General features: G+C 39.0%; 1 protein-coding gene across 1 annotated transcript; it reads left to right on the top strand.

Moving 5' to 3' along the window:
- Nucleotides 1–627: 627 nt before the first annotated feature.
- On the top strand, nucleotides 628–14,950 carry bbs4 (Bardet-Biedl syndrome 4). Its single transcript, XM_072381204.1, has 16 exons — nucleotides 628–687; nucleotides 3,187–3,229; nucleotides 6,803–6,882; nucleotides 8,387–8,450; nucleotides 8,690–8,801; nucleotides 8,984–9,056; nucleotides 9,507–9,560; nucleotides 9,642–9,769; nucleotides 10,588–10,642; nucleotides 10,728–10,796; nucleotides 10,953–11,105; nucleotides 11,873–12,044; nucleotides 12,308–12,377; nucleotides 12,488–12,632; nucleotides 12,714–12,918; nucleotides 14,078–14,950. Exons 1-16 carry the CDS (start codon nucleotides 628–630, stop codon nucleotides 14,230–14,232), a joined length of 1,638 nt encoding a protein of 545 aa, XP_072237305.1. The 3' UTR covers nucleotides 14,233–14,950.
- Nucleotides 14,951–15,149: the final 199 nt, after the last annotated feature.

Raw genomic sequence — 15,149 nt, 5'->3', positions numbered from 1 at the left:
CTGACTCATTCAATCTGCATAAGGGAAGGACATCTATATACAACTATATATAATAGGTTTTTTTTTTTTTCACAATTTTGATTATTAGGTTGCACATAGAGATAAAATGTATCTTTATTAGTATTATTGTAAATATGAAATTAGATGTAAAACACTTTTGGTGTGTGACCGAAGCACTAAAATAGAGGCAGGAAGTAGGAAAATCACCTGAGGTGTGCAACAGGTAATGCCACTGCAGTCCTGCCCAGGTTGATTTTGGCAAGCAAAGGATAGTTCATAAAGATGCATACCCATGCAAATCCTGAAATAAGACCTGGCCAATTTGTTGCCTCTGGCTGAAAATAACAGAAATATCACTTAACATTGTCTCACCATTTTTATCACAAATTTCCACGTAAACAACTGGGTTTATAACTGGCTCCGTAAACAGCTTGTTTTTACAAATTAAGATGCAAATGGACAGTCTGCTGGCCATTCTCTTCCGCTAGGCAGTACTTAAGATATTTATATCTTAGTAACTATATCGTACCTAAGATATTTGCTTCATAGCCTGTATAACCATGGGATTGGTGGAGGTTTCAGAGGCCGCGGTCAGTCAGTACACGTCTGCGTTCTACTGATGTAACCATGGCAACAGCTTCTACTGTTGATCATCCCAAAATGGCGGACGAGGAGAAAGCCCCCACGGTGAGTGCAAAGCAAAATCCAGTCAGCCTTTTGCTTGAATAAAAACTATGACTCGCAAATGGACGGAGGAATAGTGGGACATTTCGTGAGTGACCACAACGCCATGCTTAGACAAAGTTTGTGTGTTCCGCTTATTTGAACGGTTGTTAGCTGCCTGGCTAACGGATAAGTCGCAGCTAAGTTGATTAGCTAACCGTAACTTGCGAGTCTAATCTCCGTCAACCCTCATCAGACTAAAACCTGAGCGTTTACAGCAGCTGCAGCTACAGTTGGGCGACAACAGCAAAAAAGTGACAGTACAGGGCAGAAATGTATCGTTGACACCTTCAACCTTAGTGACCAGCTCTGTAATAAATGGCTTCATCACAAGTCCTTATTGTATTGCTATGGTGTGCTCACAGGATGTAATGAAATAAGCTTTGTGAATTAAATAAGATACCTAAACACCCGTTACTGCACTCAAAGAAATCCACAAGGTCTTGGAAAAATATTGGAAATATGTGAAGCAAATGGGATTGCGCATGCGCGCGTCTTCTTGCACAGAAGAGGTTTAAAGTACTCTACATCTTAAGCTAACCGTCTGTACATATTAGTCGCTATTTAGGCTTATAAAAAGACCACCTCGTAACCCGCAAAACATTCAGTCTGTGACGTTTACGTTACTAAACGGCAGCTGAATGTAAGCCCTCGCAAACATACCTCAGTAAGTCACACTGGTTTTCACCCCCTCCGCTCGAGTCTGCTGTTGACCCTCTCAGCCCTCCTGTTCACTTTGTGCACTTATGATTCCGTGTTCAAACATGAAGAGATCAAAGTTTAGAGCCAATTACAGTTTACAGCTTTGTGCTTATGGGTGGAAGCCTGAGGAGCAGAATCAACACACACAAATAAAAACAAAGTCATGTCTCTGTTTCAAAAAGAGGAGAACTATAAGCACAAGTTAACTGGATTTCATGAGGAGGACGGAGACTTGTCCTGAAAGGCTGCAGAGGGTAGAAAACACCTATGCCTGTAGATAGTGAAACCAACAGTCACACCAAGAATAGGTTTACACACCCTAATGTTTAAAATCCCATTATTGTTCTCCCATAGTCTGCATTCCTGCAGCTCTTATCTCCTTTTGAAAGTTTTGTTTTAGCTCCAGTCTCTTCTCACTCCTCTAATGCCAGATTTGCTGTTAATGGTCACCTGATTAGTCATAAATGGAGGATTGGTGAGCCATATGCTCATTCTTAGTTTGAAGGTGTGCCAAACAAACAACTAGGCAATTATTGTTCAAATGTGTATCATTTCCAAAGAAAACCTGCACGGCCGATAAGGTTTTTCCATGTACTTCTGGGCACGTGTCTTCCCAGAGACAGAATTACTTTCATAATTGTGTGCAATTGGACAAACTCATCATTTAAGCATGTTAAAGACAACATGTGTGCAGTGAATTCAGCTATACTTAGACGAGCAATGATCTTCCACAGAGGAACTTAAATGCAGCAGAATGTCTTGAACTTTTTCTGACACAGTCCACTGCATTGTGGCATCAGACGTGCTTCAGTTAGTAACTCGATACCTCTCCCGTACAAGGACAGTGGTCCAACTACACTGCACAGTCAAGTTGTAAATGTCTCAGCTACGCACATAACCGTACTGACAGAGAGAAAGAGAGAACCCCCCCCCAAAAAAATGTAATATGGCCTTTGATATAAACCTCATCACTTCCAGAGCCCAACTTTCTTTACCTTCCTTCCTTTTATGAAATGGTTGATCAATTTAGATACAAAATTCAATCATCATGTCTCAGAAACTCTAAAGATTGTCTTACTTGACTATATTTTATAGTACAGGCTTACTTAATATTGTACACCTTTTAAATAATACTAGCGATGCTTACAATGTTCCTCTGAGAAATTTGACCTTCTAAATGAGCTCTGTGTTGATAGATAAAGCATATACACATGCAGACTTTAGGCAGAGATGCTTAATCAGAAGCTTCCTCAGATCGCAGTGTGCAGATAAGTTTGAGCTTGTTCGTTTATCATGAACTCCAACAGCTCAAGGAAGTCTTCATCTGATAGTGAAATAGATTTTGATATTGAGCAAGATGACGTGTTTAAGCAAGATTTAAGAAAAGTGACGGACATGTAGACAGTATGCAGTATGTGTTAATTTTTTTTGACAGACAGCTCCAGCATGCACAATAAGTCTGTAGAGTAGTTTAGGTAATGCTTTGTTTTACAGGGAGCATATAGAGTTAGAATCAGATGCATTACTTTAGCAGAACATGCTACACAGCATCTGGTCGTGGTACATTTGTAGAGCCATATTACCTTACTAACAGTGAGTGTGTTTCTGTTCTCCTACATTTAACATTATGAACACTGTTTCTCCTGTGTATATTACCCATAAGAAACACCAAACATCCAGTGTCTGTTATAGAACGTATGACCCTACTCCTACATGATGTTTCTTTTTTGATCAGTTTGGGCTGTAATTTGTGCATTTCAGCTCCCGGTTTCTGCTGAAGCCAAGAAACGGCGTGCTCCTAAAGGTACGGCCACACAGCTGCAACTCATTTAGCAAAAAGATCCACAATGCGTCTTACACTGCAGTTGCTTCCTCTGTACACATTATTTAATCATTAATTGCTGTTGTAGAAGTCAGTTTGTCAGCATTTGGCAAACGATATAAAGAGATTTTTGAACGGACTGGCCTGCAGGTGTCACCCTCACCCTTCGGCTTGCCTTCTCTAAAAAACACTAAGCTGCTGAGCCATGTTTCAGATATTCCTTTGTGTGAAGCATGTTTGTTGATCTTTGAGGATATTTTGTCATCTTAATTGCAGCCTTACGTCCCATTTATCAGTTAATGCTGCTTCCTACAGATTAGGCTTTTTCTTTTTTGTTAATTATATGGCTGTGTAATTCTCATTAGTTCAAACATGCTGTGAAATGGCATTGTATTTCCTTCGAGCTGATCTGTCAAATGCCATAGAAGCTCTTACGGAGATGTATTTAATAAAATCTGAGAATCAAATAGAAACATGTTAATGAAAGGTAGGGTGACTGAATGAGGAAGTAATAATGGTAGAAAGATTTGATTTGAAGTGGAAATTAACCAGTGGAGGCAGGAGGTCGAAGAAGAGAGTGAAACACAAGACCGTGGACACAAATTAGATCGGAGAAGAAATGTTTAAAATATCAGCTCTTCAACTACTGGTGAATCTTGGGGAAAAATAAACGGACAGATCTGCGAAATAAGATGTGACATACAAAATGCTACGAACTTTTGAAACTGCAGAGCTCAGTTGAAAATTCTAGAAATAGAGCTGAAATAGTTATTTTTATTTCAAATCCCAGTTATAAACTATTTTTGATCATTGTTTTCCAATAATTTTCACTGTAAATATACCAAATCCTCTTAGTTAGATTCTTTAAAAGTGGGAATTTGCTGCTTTTCCTTTCAGCTTTGGACAAGGCAAACATTTGGACGGATTCATTTTGAGCTCAAAGACTATTTTCAGAATTTCTGAATCAATCCATCGATGAAAATAATCAGCAGATTTATGAGAACATGTTTCTCTTCCATAAATTAAGCAGTAATATATTTTTCATAAAAGATATATGCATGCTTAGGTTAGGAGACAGCAGTGTAACGATATAGACTACATGAACATGCAACAGCGAGCAGAAATGTGTCAGATAGGGGAAGTGGTGCTATAAAACCAGTCAGTTAATCAGAGGAATATTAAGTGGCCATGAATGTTAATTTACATTCACACATGGGCTTAAACTTCAAAAACTGGAAAACCTGTAGGTGTAAAGATGTTAAAATGTAAAAATGACTTCTGGTACAATGTAATCGCCTAATTGCAGCTATCTGAGCCCGCTGTGATAATTTAGCATAAATGTGTGAATCGTTTAAATTCACCTACATAAAAGCAGCTGCATGAAACAAACATAAACATCAGATTTCCATTAATAGTTCCACATAATTCTTAATGTCTTTGCTCCTTCTGTAATGGTTTGGTGACACCAGCTGTTTATCAGTTAAACACTGTTATATAACAACTGAGATCATAAAGTAGACGGTTAATACAGAAAATATGACTGATTTAAATCTAATAGAGGTATGAAATTAATTTGAAAAAACAGACAACTCAACTCATATTATTATTCAGTAAAATTTCCAGTACAATGAGACAAGTACTAAATGATTAGATGATCACACTTTGGACCAACGTCGAACAAACTATACATACAAACCAGAAACAAATGAACTGGTTAATTCAAAGTTTAAACACTGAAAATAATCAGATAAAAAGCCATATATCCTACTTTAATTGCACCCATAGGATACAGAAGTTATACCCTCTCTGTAGTTACCATCATGAAACATAAGTAGGGTTATTTAATGCAAACACAGAGTTAATAATGTTATGCATGACAAGTGTATTATGGCCTTTCATTGGATTTTATGCAGTGCAGTTCGCACATTTTAATGATTTACACCCAGAAGTTGTTGCAGAGAGACTGTTTCCTACGCAGCACGGCTCAGTTTTACAGAATCAAGTTTCAGCTTATTGACTTGTGCAACAATCTGCCTCATTCCGTCGTAATATTAATTTCTGACACTTTGTGGAGAAAAACAAGTGTCAGCAGCTCAGTATGAAACTAAGAGTTTTTCAAGTTCAGGGGGTAAATTTCTGAAATAATTTCATCACACTTTTCATTACAATCCCTCCATGCTTCTTTTGATCTCAGTATGCCTCTCCTTTGCTCTTATCCTCTTTTAACACATGGCTGGAACACAAGGAGGGAAAAGCTGTCTTAGCATTAGCCTGATCAAATGCAACAATGAAGAAATTCCCCTGTTTGGGATGAAGTTTTTCACACAACAATATTTGGGACACCTCATGCTGGGCCCTTCTCTTCTGTGGCCTTCTTTCATGCAGTAGCTGTGTCCCACACATGTATTACATGTCTGTTCTCCATTTCTGCCCTGTTTTATGCATGCGGAAGCTGGAGCATCACAGAACCGCAGCTGAATCCCAGAGACAAGAGTTTTATTGCTGTCTCAGCAGGAAGAAAGCGGATTAGGTCTCTACAAATAGTACCATTCTGATTCTTGACAAGGCAAATGTGTGAAACCCGTTCAGTTTCATGCTACGCGATGGAGAGGATTTCTGAGAAGCATCTGCAATAAGCTTCAGTTCCAGCAGCAAATCAGAGCAGAGTTCTACTTGAAGTGCTGACAGATATAAACAGGGGGGGGATTTGGTGTAAATCACACTGTATTTTTTACAGAGGCTGTTCATTAATTTTATTCCCCAATGTCAGCTCAAAGCTAGCACTTTATTTCACAGAATCCTATTTTTAGCCTTGAAGGAAAAGGTAGTAGCTGCAAGATAACGGGATTAATAGAATCAAACTCGCTTCAGTTGGAATTACATTTTCTTCCTTGTGAAATGAAATGCTGCACTCCATCGGGAAAAGGACTTGGAGCTTTGTGGTTTAGTTCTTGAGGTTACTTAACCCTTTCCAAAGCTTTGCATTGTGCTGTTCATTCCTTCAGCCTCCCTCTTTCAGCCTATCTCTAAACCCTCTCTGTTCTGTCACAAGCACCTGGCTTTTCGAGAGACATTGTTGCCTTGGCAACAGGAGGAATATCTCAACCTGCCAAAATGTTAAAACATAAATAGGAGGAAAAAAACAGTATTTGTTACACAAAACTTGCTTACAAGGTGACATTTACAGCCTGAATTGATTGTAGCTTAGCTTGTTATAACATCTGTGTTAAGTGTCACATCAAAGACTTGCTAGTTACTGCAGAGGTTGGGTGCTTTGCTAATTATTCATTCAGCTGTCAAATTATAAAAAAAAAAAAAAAACAAGAGACATAACTGTTTCTAATTTGAGCTGACTGTTCATGAGTAAAATCATGATACTGTGTTACAGCTGTGCTCACTGCCAGATTAGAGATTTACTAATGACTGCAAAAGGAGGGCACATTTAGTATTGATCAACACAGTGAGACAACACCTGAGCAGCAAAATGCAATGAGCCCAAATTTTCCCAGAGTTTTATTTCAAATGTAAGTGTTTTCATTTGGTTTCCCCACCCAGCTCCAGAACTTCCCATCGTGGAGAGGAGAAACTGGCTAATCCACCAGCACTATCTCCGCAAAGACTATGAGACCTGTAAGGTAAGTGTCCCTTCGGCTTAGTCTGTCATTGACATCTGTCAGTGTTCACTAGAAGATCCATCCTGAACACAGTTAGGGTCAATCAAACGAAGATGAAGGCCTGGAAAATCCCCTCTTCTGTCTTACATTCTACTTTAGGTCTTACTAACTGCACTAATTGCTGTATTCCCTCGTAAAACTGTTTGCTACTTTGTCAGTAGATGCCTGCACTTTAAAGATGTGCAGCAGCACTCTAACTCAAAAGGTCTGTTTCCTATAACTTGCTAACGAGAAACCATCCTCATGCATCGTCTCTTAAACAGCACAAAATCCAGATCTAACCAAGACTTTTTGAGAATGATTTATAATTTAAGGGCATACTGTAATGTTAAGATTGCTTTAAGACTGTGTGTGTATATTTTCTCACAAAGATCACATTTAAAACACAAACGATCAATGAGAATAAGTCTCTTTACAGTGACTTCAAGTTATATGTTATCAATTCTCCAAAATTCTATCATCTCTTTATCCCACTGCACATCTGCTATCTACATTTACATTTTATTCAATGAACTGCAGTTCTCTAGCTGTCTTTCGTTCATGTCAAGTGAGAAGTTTAGATGAATGCCTCAAAAGGGCCAAATACTTACTCTGAATGCCACACTTTTAACCAGCAAAGCTCAGGATGTAGCAAGCTAACCTGCATGCACAGGTGAAGAATCACAAAACACCTGAGCTTAATGAAGTGTTTTCTATATCACCAGTCGTGTTGTCATCGTAACGTTCAACAGTGACATCACATATCGCATGTTTGCTTAATATTGCGCAGCCTTTGTTTCCATTCAGTCATCAAATACATGGATTTTGGATAATTTCCATGAAGTCAGCATGGCCCTTTGGGGAAAAAAAGAGTTCCCCACCTCTGGTTAAGATTACCAAAAACAATGTTTGGTTTGATAGTGGATGTCCATTTATCACAGGGTTAGCTGTTCGAGCTCTCTACATGTAAAATTGACCTGTATCAACACCACAGGTGCGTAAATGGGTGAATATGAAATATTGTGAGCACTCAGATCTGAATGTATAATTTTTTATTAAAAAAAAAATATATATATTGTTTTGTGTCTTTGTTTTAAAAGTTTTTACTTAAAGTAAGAAAGTAAGTAATACGAAACGAAAGGGTTTGTTGTTCGAGCTCTTTACATGTAAAATTGACCTGTATTAACACCACAGGTGTTACTAAGGTGTTACAGGTTACTAAGCAGAATTATCTCATTGAAACAGAGGTATAATCTATCTTCTCAAGTTGGGGATTTATTTCTTACAATTAGATGTGCACAGCAGGGGGTAATTCTCATGTCTGATAAGTCTTGGTTTTCACTGCAACTTGTTTTGCAACTTAATCTCATTGAAGTTGATATTCATTAGAGTAAAATGTAATTTTCTTAAGCATGATAGCCTGTCATTTAAACAGTATTACGCACTGTTGAAAATCAAGTCTGTCTCCCATTCTCTCATTTCTTAGGTGATCGTCAAAGAACAGCTGCAAGAGACCAGTGGAATGTGTGAATATGCCATATATGTTCAAGGTGAGACATCATTTTCATTGCTATCCTCCCCTCTCACAGATTCCATGTGTGGGACGATAATTAACAGCTACGTTAAATAAAATCTCTGTGGTAGTTGGCATCCAAGCTCCCCGAATGTCGTTTAATTTCCCCAAATCTGCTCTTTGGACACCATGCTGTTCCTTTGATTTTCAATGTCCTTTTTCTTCCCTTCAAGTCTGTGAAGATCCTCTTTTTTGTGTCTCTTTATTTCTTGCCAGCACTAATCTTGCGTCTTGAGGGCAAGATCCAACAGTCCCTGGAGCTGTTTCAGAGCTGTGCCATCCTTAATCCCACCAGTGCTGACAACCTCAAGCAAGTAGCCCGCTCACTGTGAGTCCTCTGCACTCAGACCTGTATGACAGCATGAAACCTTCTCCATTAGCTAGTAGAACGCACATAGGAGCAAAATGTACAGTAATAACAGCAATAATAAGACTGTAGAAAAGATTATTTAGCATGCAGTGATAAAACTGACAAATTTCATACATTGATCATTGTTCATCTTCCCATAGATTTCTTCTGGGAAAGCACAAAGCAGCAATTGAATTCTATCACGAAGCAGCAAGACTTAACGACAAAGACTGGGTAAAAGAAAAGACACGCAACACAGTTTCTGAGTTTTTCTGCTTTCTCTAAAAGTTCAAAAGGAAAGTGTTTAGCGGCCCTGCCTGACATCTTTCATTCTGTGAACACAGCGTGAATCTCTCTCAACTAATTCCCCCCACATTCAGAGCAGGAAATACCCTGAATGCACATCTTCTTTTCCACAACATTTTATTAAAAAAACAACTTCGTGGCTGCTCTTCCAAACTCAACTTAAGAGCCAAAGAAGCATGAATCATTCACATTGGCATGCTTTTGAAATCTAAACTCCTCTCAAATACTTCTGTCAGCGAAACTGAAGCATTTGTCGTCCACAGAAGAGTTTCCCTGAATACTATTTTCATTTGGAATTTTGAATCACACTGTGCCTGTCCAACTAGCATGCAACAACAATCTGTATAAAATACCATATTTGACTTCTTATCACCCCAGGAGATCAGTCATAATCTGGGCATGTGTTATTTCTTCATCAAAGACTTCAAAAATGTAAGTATGCTGGACAATTTACAGTACAAATGGTAATCATTGCCTGAGGGTTTGATCCTTTAGATCCTCTGTCTCTGTCAGGCTGAAGAACATCTCAACTCAGCTCTCCAGATAAATAAACATGACAAGACCTTTATGATGCTCGGGAAAGTTCATTTGCTGGCTGGAGAAACGGACAAGGCCATCGAAGTGTATAAAAGAGCAGTTGAGTAAGTGGAGTCTAAAATGTTTACTCTGCTAACAAGCATTAAGAGGACATTTGAAGAGGATTCAGTTGAATTAATATTTAAAAGCAATCATTTCTGGTTTTACAGACCACTGCTTTAGTTTTGGACATGAATATTCTAGACACCAATCCTTCAGAATGATTAAATTACAAGTTCGAAAACTGTTTACAGGACAAAGTCAACACATTTTTCTTTGTGATGGCATTGTGTTGAGATGTGAAAACAGGCCATAAAACAACAACATGGCTTTTCTATGTGATAAGGTGCTTTAAGGTTGGCTCTTCTTGAATTCTCTGCTGATTTGCAGTCTATAGACGTAATTTCAGTAGGTGGTTGTCATTCGGTCTAAGTCAAAGCTCCATCTTTGCCACATTCTTACCCGAGGTCATTTTAGACTCTTTTATAAATTCCTCTCATTTCCACTTTCCTGAATATTTAAACATGAAGCCACGGCGTAAATAAGAAAATGACACCACGGTCTGTAATAGAGCTCATTATGGCTACCTCCTGTTGGGGGTAAATGAATTAATCAAATGCCCTAATTCCGGTGTCGCTTTTAATGAGACTTACCACTGTGAGTCTTATTTTAATGTCGATCTGCCTCCTCTCTACCATTTTTCTTTCAGTCGCACAGGTCATAATTAATTCTCTGGAATAATGCTGAATCAAAGCCTTGTTGAATAGTTAGTAGAAATCACCCATGCAGGCTTGCTCAAATAAGTACAGGCTTTAAATGTAATGACTGGCAGGTTGGGGATGAAGTGATCTTTTTTGTTCAGCTTCTCTTGTTCTTAATTCAGATTCTCTCCGGAGAACACTGAACTCCTGACCACTCTCGGCCTGCTGTTTTTGCAGGTTGGTACAGTTTTTCCAGTCATCTCTGTGACATGATCTGTGCACATGTGGCAAAATTGACAGCAATGTACATTTATTTTGTCAGCTTGGGAAGTACCAAAAAGCATTTGAGCACCTTGGGAATGCCCTCACTTTCGACCCCAACAATTATAAGGTATGTGGGCACTTGTGAAAACATTGCACTTGAACTCAGTTCAGTCAAAAGAGAAGGTCAGTCACAGTCAGGTGTTACAGTCTGACTTTCATCGTGTGCTATTTCAAAGGTTACATCTTCCTTAAATCTCTCTCTAATCACTGTTATTATTCCCAGGCCATCCTGGCTGCAGGCAGCATGATGCAAACCCATGGTGACTTTGATGTGGCCATGAACAAGTACAGAGTGGCAGCGTGCGCTGTTCCAGAGAGCCCCCCTCTCTGGAACAACATTGGCATGTGCTTCTTTGGAAAAAAGAAATACGTTGCTGTGAGTAATGCTGTTTGACTGTCATCAAGGTTTAGAAAAAATCCTGAAGTACAAAATACATAGATCAGGAATTTGCATTGTAATTTGTACACAATCCACGGAGAATTAACTATACCAACTATACTAATTATAAATAATTGAATTGAACTGAGTTAAAATTGAAAAAGGCTGATCCAGTGCATTAATTTAAAAGGCTTAAAAAACAGTTTCAGTGGAACTGCTTGGTCTGTACTGTTATGGAAGTTTTTAATCGCTTCCTTCCTAATACCTCTGATGAGCAATGAAATAGAGAAACTTACTTTTTCTGCCGGCCGGCTAAGTTTTTATTCTTCGTTGCAAGGAAAAAGATCAGTCCACACCATTCAGCAGCAATGGTATGAAAAGATACAAACAAAAGGAATCCAGAGTATTTATACCTTTAGATGTGTAACAACATCTCCAGAGGGGGGCAGGATGCAGTCTTGATGATAAACAGGAGGTTAAAACAATTATCTTGTCTGAGTGTTAATTAAGAAGTAAATAGTTTAAAACAATTAGCGTGTCTGGGTGATACAAATGGTTAATGTGGATTGGAGGGTCTGTCAGTCCTGAGACATAAAAATTACCATCACAGTACACCCTGCAGCCAACCAGAGGCAGGCATTTGCCCAAACCAGGGTATAATAATAAGTACATCAAGTATACTGCATTGTCATATCTTAAATCTACCAATATGGTTACAGTCCTTACTTTGTGGTCCTGACAACCTCTCTGTCCTAACTCCACAGGCCATCAGCTGCCTGAAACGTGCTCACTACTTGTCTCCTTTTGACTGGAAAGTGTTGTACAACCTGGGCCTGGTACACCTGACCATGCAGCAGTATGCTTCAGCTTTCCACTTCCTCAGTGCAGCCATCAATCTGAACCCACGAATGGGAGAACTTTACATGTTGCTGGCAGGTACTGCGTCATTCAGCGAGAAATCATTCATAATTTAATTCTGCTGTTAAAGAGAAAGTCTATAAAAATCTGTGGTAGTTCTATTTAATCCTGTGCTTCACTGACAGTGTTGCTGCTGCAAGGATATCTTTGCATTAATGGTGTCATATTTTCATCTTTCAGACCAGTCACTGAACTTGTTGCTGTGCATTCAAAGTTAAAATGCCTTGTTTAGTAGCTTTTGTATTTGATATTAATACCTTTTACATATATATGATTAACAGTGGCTTTGACCAACTTGGAGGATGTGGAGAATGCAACCAGAGCATATGAACAGGCTGTGAATCTGGACGAGTGAGCCCATCTTTAATTCTATCCTGATTTTGCCGTTTGGCTGAATTTGAAACTGTTTCAGGAATATTGTTTTGCTCATATTGTCTTCCTTGTTGATCAATTTCCTACAGATCTAACCCCCTGGTCAACTTGAACTTTGCAATCTTTCTCTATAATCATGGTGAAAAGAAGGGAGCTTTGGATCAATATCAGGAGATGGAAAGGAAAGTCAACCTCCTTCGGGACAGCAGTAACAGCTTTGAATTTGACGCTGAGGTACTGTAGATCCTATGTCTCTGAATTCAGTTGTCTTTACACGTCAAATGTTGGCAAGCCTCTCCTTTTAACCACTAACAGCTGATGGACATGGCTCAGAAGATGGGAGCTGCCCTACAGGTGACAGAGAGCCTGGTGTGGACTAAACCAGGAAAGGACTCCAAATCCAAACCACACTCGACATCAGCAGCCAAACCCCCCGGTGCTCCTCTCGGCACTAACCAAGCTCTGGGTCAGGCCATGTCTTCAGCTGCGAGCTACAACAAGAGCATCCAGCTACCAACAGGTACAAAGTGTACCAGTATAGATTTGTAAAAGGTGACAGTTAATCTGCCAGTGGAGCTTCTAGTTAGAATCTCATTACAGGTAACAATGACATGTAAGTAAAACCTGATTCATCCAAGCCATGCCAGATATCTCTCTTCTTGACACAGACTGAAAATTAGGAAATGATATTCACCCAAGCAGTAAAGTTGACATCCTGGAGATGACTAATTTTTCTGTGTTCGCCTCTCACCATTAATCTAATGTCCTTAAAAGGGTCTCCTCCCTGTTTATTAAAAGCCTCTTCCCTGCTCTGGTATAGCAAATTGAATATGTGAGCAAAATGAAATGCCTAAAACAAGAGAAGATAACATCCTCCCTGCATGCTCCTGGACACCAAAGAGAATCAGTAATGTGAAAAGATTACTTGTGTAAGCTAATAAATCGATGGCTTCTGTTAAGTGTAGTGGAAGCAGAGTGAAAAAGTAAGTCTTACTGCTATAGTGGGATCTGAGAAGGTAAATAACGGCCAGGTACTGCGACTCAAATCCACTTAATTAATTTAGCACCAAGAAGTGTGAGCATGTCTATGAAAACAGAGATTTTCTGGCTGTTCTGGAGCATTCAGGTGTTTTTTTAACGCAGTGTCAAGGAGGAAAAGCATCAGCAATGATCTTTTAGTTTTTGTTAAATAATTAATGATGCAGTGTAAAGTGTTGTTGTTCATCTAAGGTTGTATTTACCTGAATATCTGGCCTGATAAGAACCAGTTGCTTTATTTGTTTTCTTTTTTTTAATTTTTCCTGACAAGTAAAACAGTAGGAGTAGTAGTAACATGACTGTAGTTACTGTTTAAAAGTATAAAAAAGAAATGACCGTTCATTGAAGTCAAATTACCCAGAAGCTTGGTGTGGCTCTGTAAAGATGTCCCAGACTGCAGTTGATCGTGACGTGGTTTTCAAAAGTTTCAGAAGTTGCTGCTTCTGCTGCTGCTGCTGCAACAACTCTTTTATTATTCCACAGATCCAAATGTAACAGATATCTTTTCTGTGCCATTGTGACACTACAGTCTGGCTCAAGTATTGTACAGTGTGTCAGTTACATTTACAGCCCCTATAGACGCTGCATACTGAGCAGCTTTTATGGTAACAAACTACCATCAACCTGTTGTTATTTTCCAGGAGCTCCTAAAGGCCCCTCCATGGCTCTTGAGCCAGAGGCTGATGTAGAGAACGCCCCCAGCCCACCCACTGACCATCCGGGCTCCCCAGGACCTGCAGACTCTGAAGGCTCCAAACCAAGAACCTCTAAGAAGAAATCTAAGGTGGAAGAATGAGTTTGCTTAGTGATCACAATGTTATATTCCTTTACATGTCTGTCATTGAACCCCTCTCAAGCAAATTAAGTCTCTTTAACGCCACACAAACAACTGCATTTGTGCTTCTGTTGCTCATTGCAGTTAGATGTGAAGCCTGGAGATAGAGGTTTACAGTAGGTGCAAAGAAATTTAATGAACAGCTAAATTCTTTACAATGAAAAGGGCAGGATCGATGTTCACATTTTCCTCCCATTAACTCAGAAATGCTGAGTGTCAGTACATTATGATCACTGTAAACAGAATTATCAGCTGATGCATTGGCTCTTGTTTATAAAAATAGATTTGGCAGATTTGGAGGGAAAAAAAGAGAAAAAAGTTGGTCCAATTCAACTCCAACAGATGTTTAAAATTGTCTCTGTTTAACAAAATAGGTGTATGAGCATTTGTGAAGTTGCTTACATCGGTATTTCGAGAGATGAGCAATAAGGTAGAGTAATGAATTTTCCTTGTATTGACATTTCTATAGAATCCAGTACATGTGAAGGAAATGCTGCGACAATCACTGTTAAAACCCAGAAGGAAGTACAGAGAAGGAGGTTTTTGAATAGTTACAGGATATAGCTCGATTGTATGATAGGACTTGAATGTAAATAGTCATAAATGCTTTTATATGTGGATAAATGCTATGTTTATAGGGAGTAAAGTATTTGATATTAAATAAGAGAGTGTAAAGAAAGTATCTATCTTGCTGCTTTTGTCAGGTCCAGTTTGTGTTTTTATCCCGTCTCGTGAGTTAAGGGGATTCAGTTGAGGAGAGCCCACCAACACTAAACCATTTGAGCTTTTCAACTTCTATCAAACACATAATCCATGCCTGGTGCAAGACGAATATCTCACGAATACTTTAATAACATCCATGTAAACATCTAAGGTGT

This window comes from Leuresthes tenuis, unplaced genomic scaffold, assembly GCF_036924035.1.
Source record: "Leuresthes tenuis unplaced genomic scaffold, fLeuTen1.0.hap1 SCAF_2, whole genome shotgun sequence".
Taxonomy (NCBI): domain Eukaryota; kingdom Metazoa; phylum Chordata; class Actinopteri; order Atheriniformes; family Atherinopsidae; genus Leuresthes; species Leuresthes tenuis.
This window is presented reverse-complemented; position numbering and strand designations above follow the sequence as displayed.

Bases quoted from the DNA above. Each gene is read 5' to 3' on its own strand.
- bbs4 (XM_072381204.1), top strand. From the start codon at position 628: ATGGCAACAGCTTCTACTGTTGATCATCCCAAAATGGCGGACGAGGAG. The intron at 3,230-6,802 runs GTACGGCCACAC...TTCCCCACCCAG, and splicing joins GAAACGGCGTGCTCCTAAAG to CTCCAGAACTTCCCATCGTG. The intron at 8,451-8,689 runs GTGAGACATCAT...ATTTCTTGCCAG, and splicing joins ATATGCCATATATGTTCAAG to CACTAATCTTGCGTCTTGAG.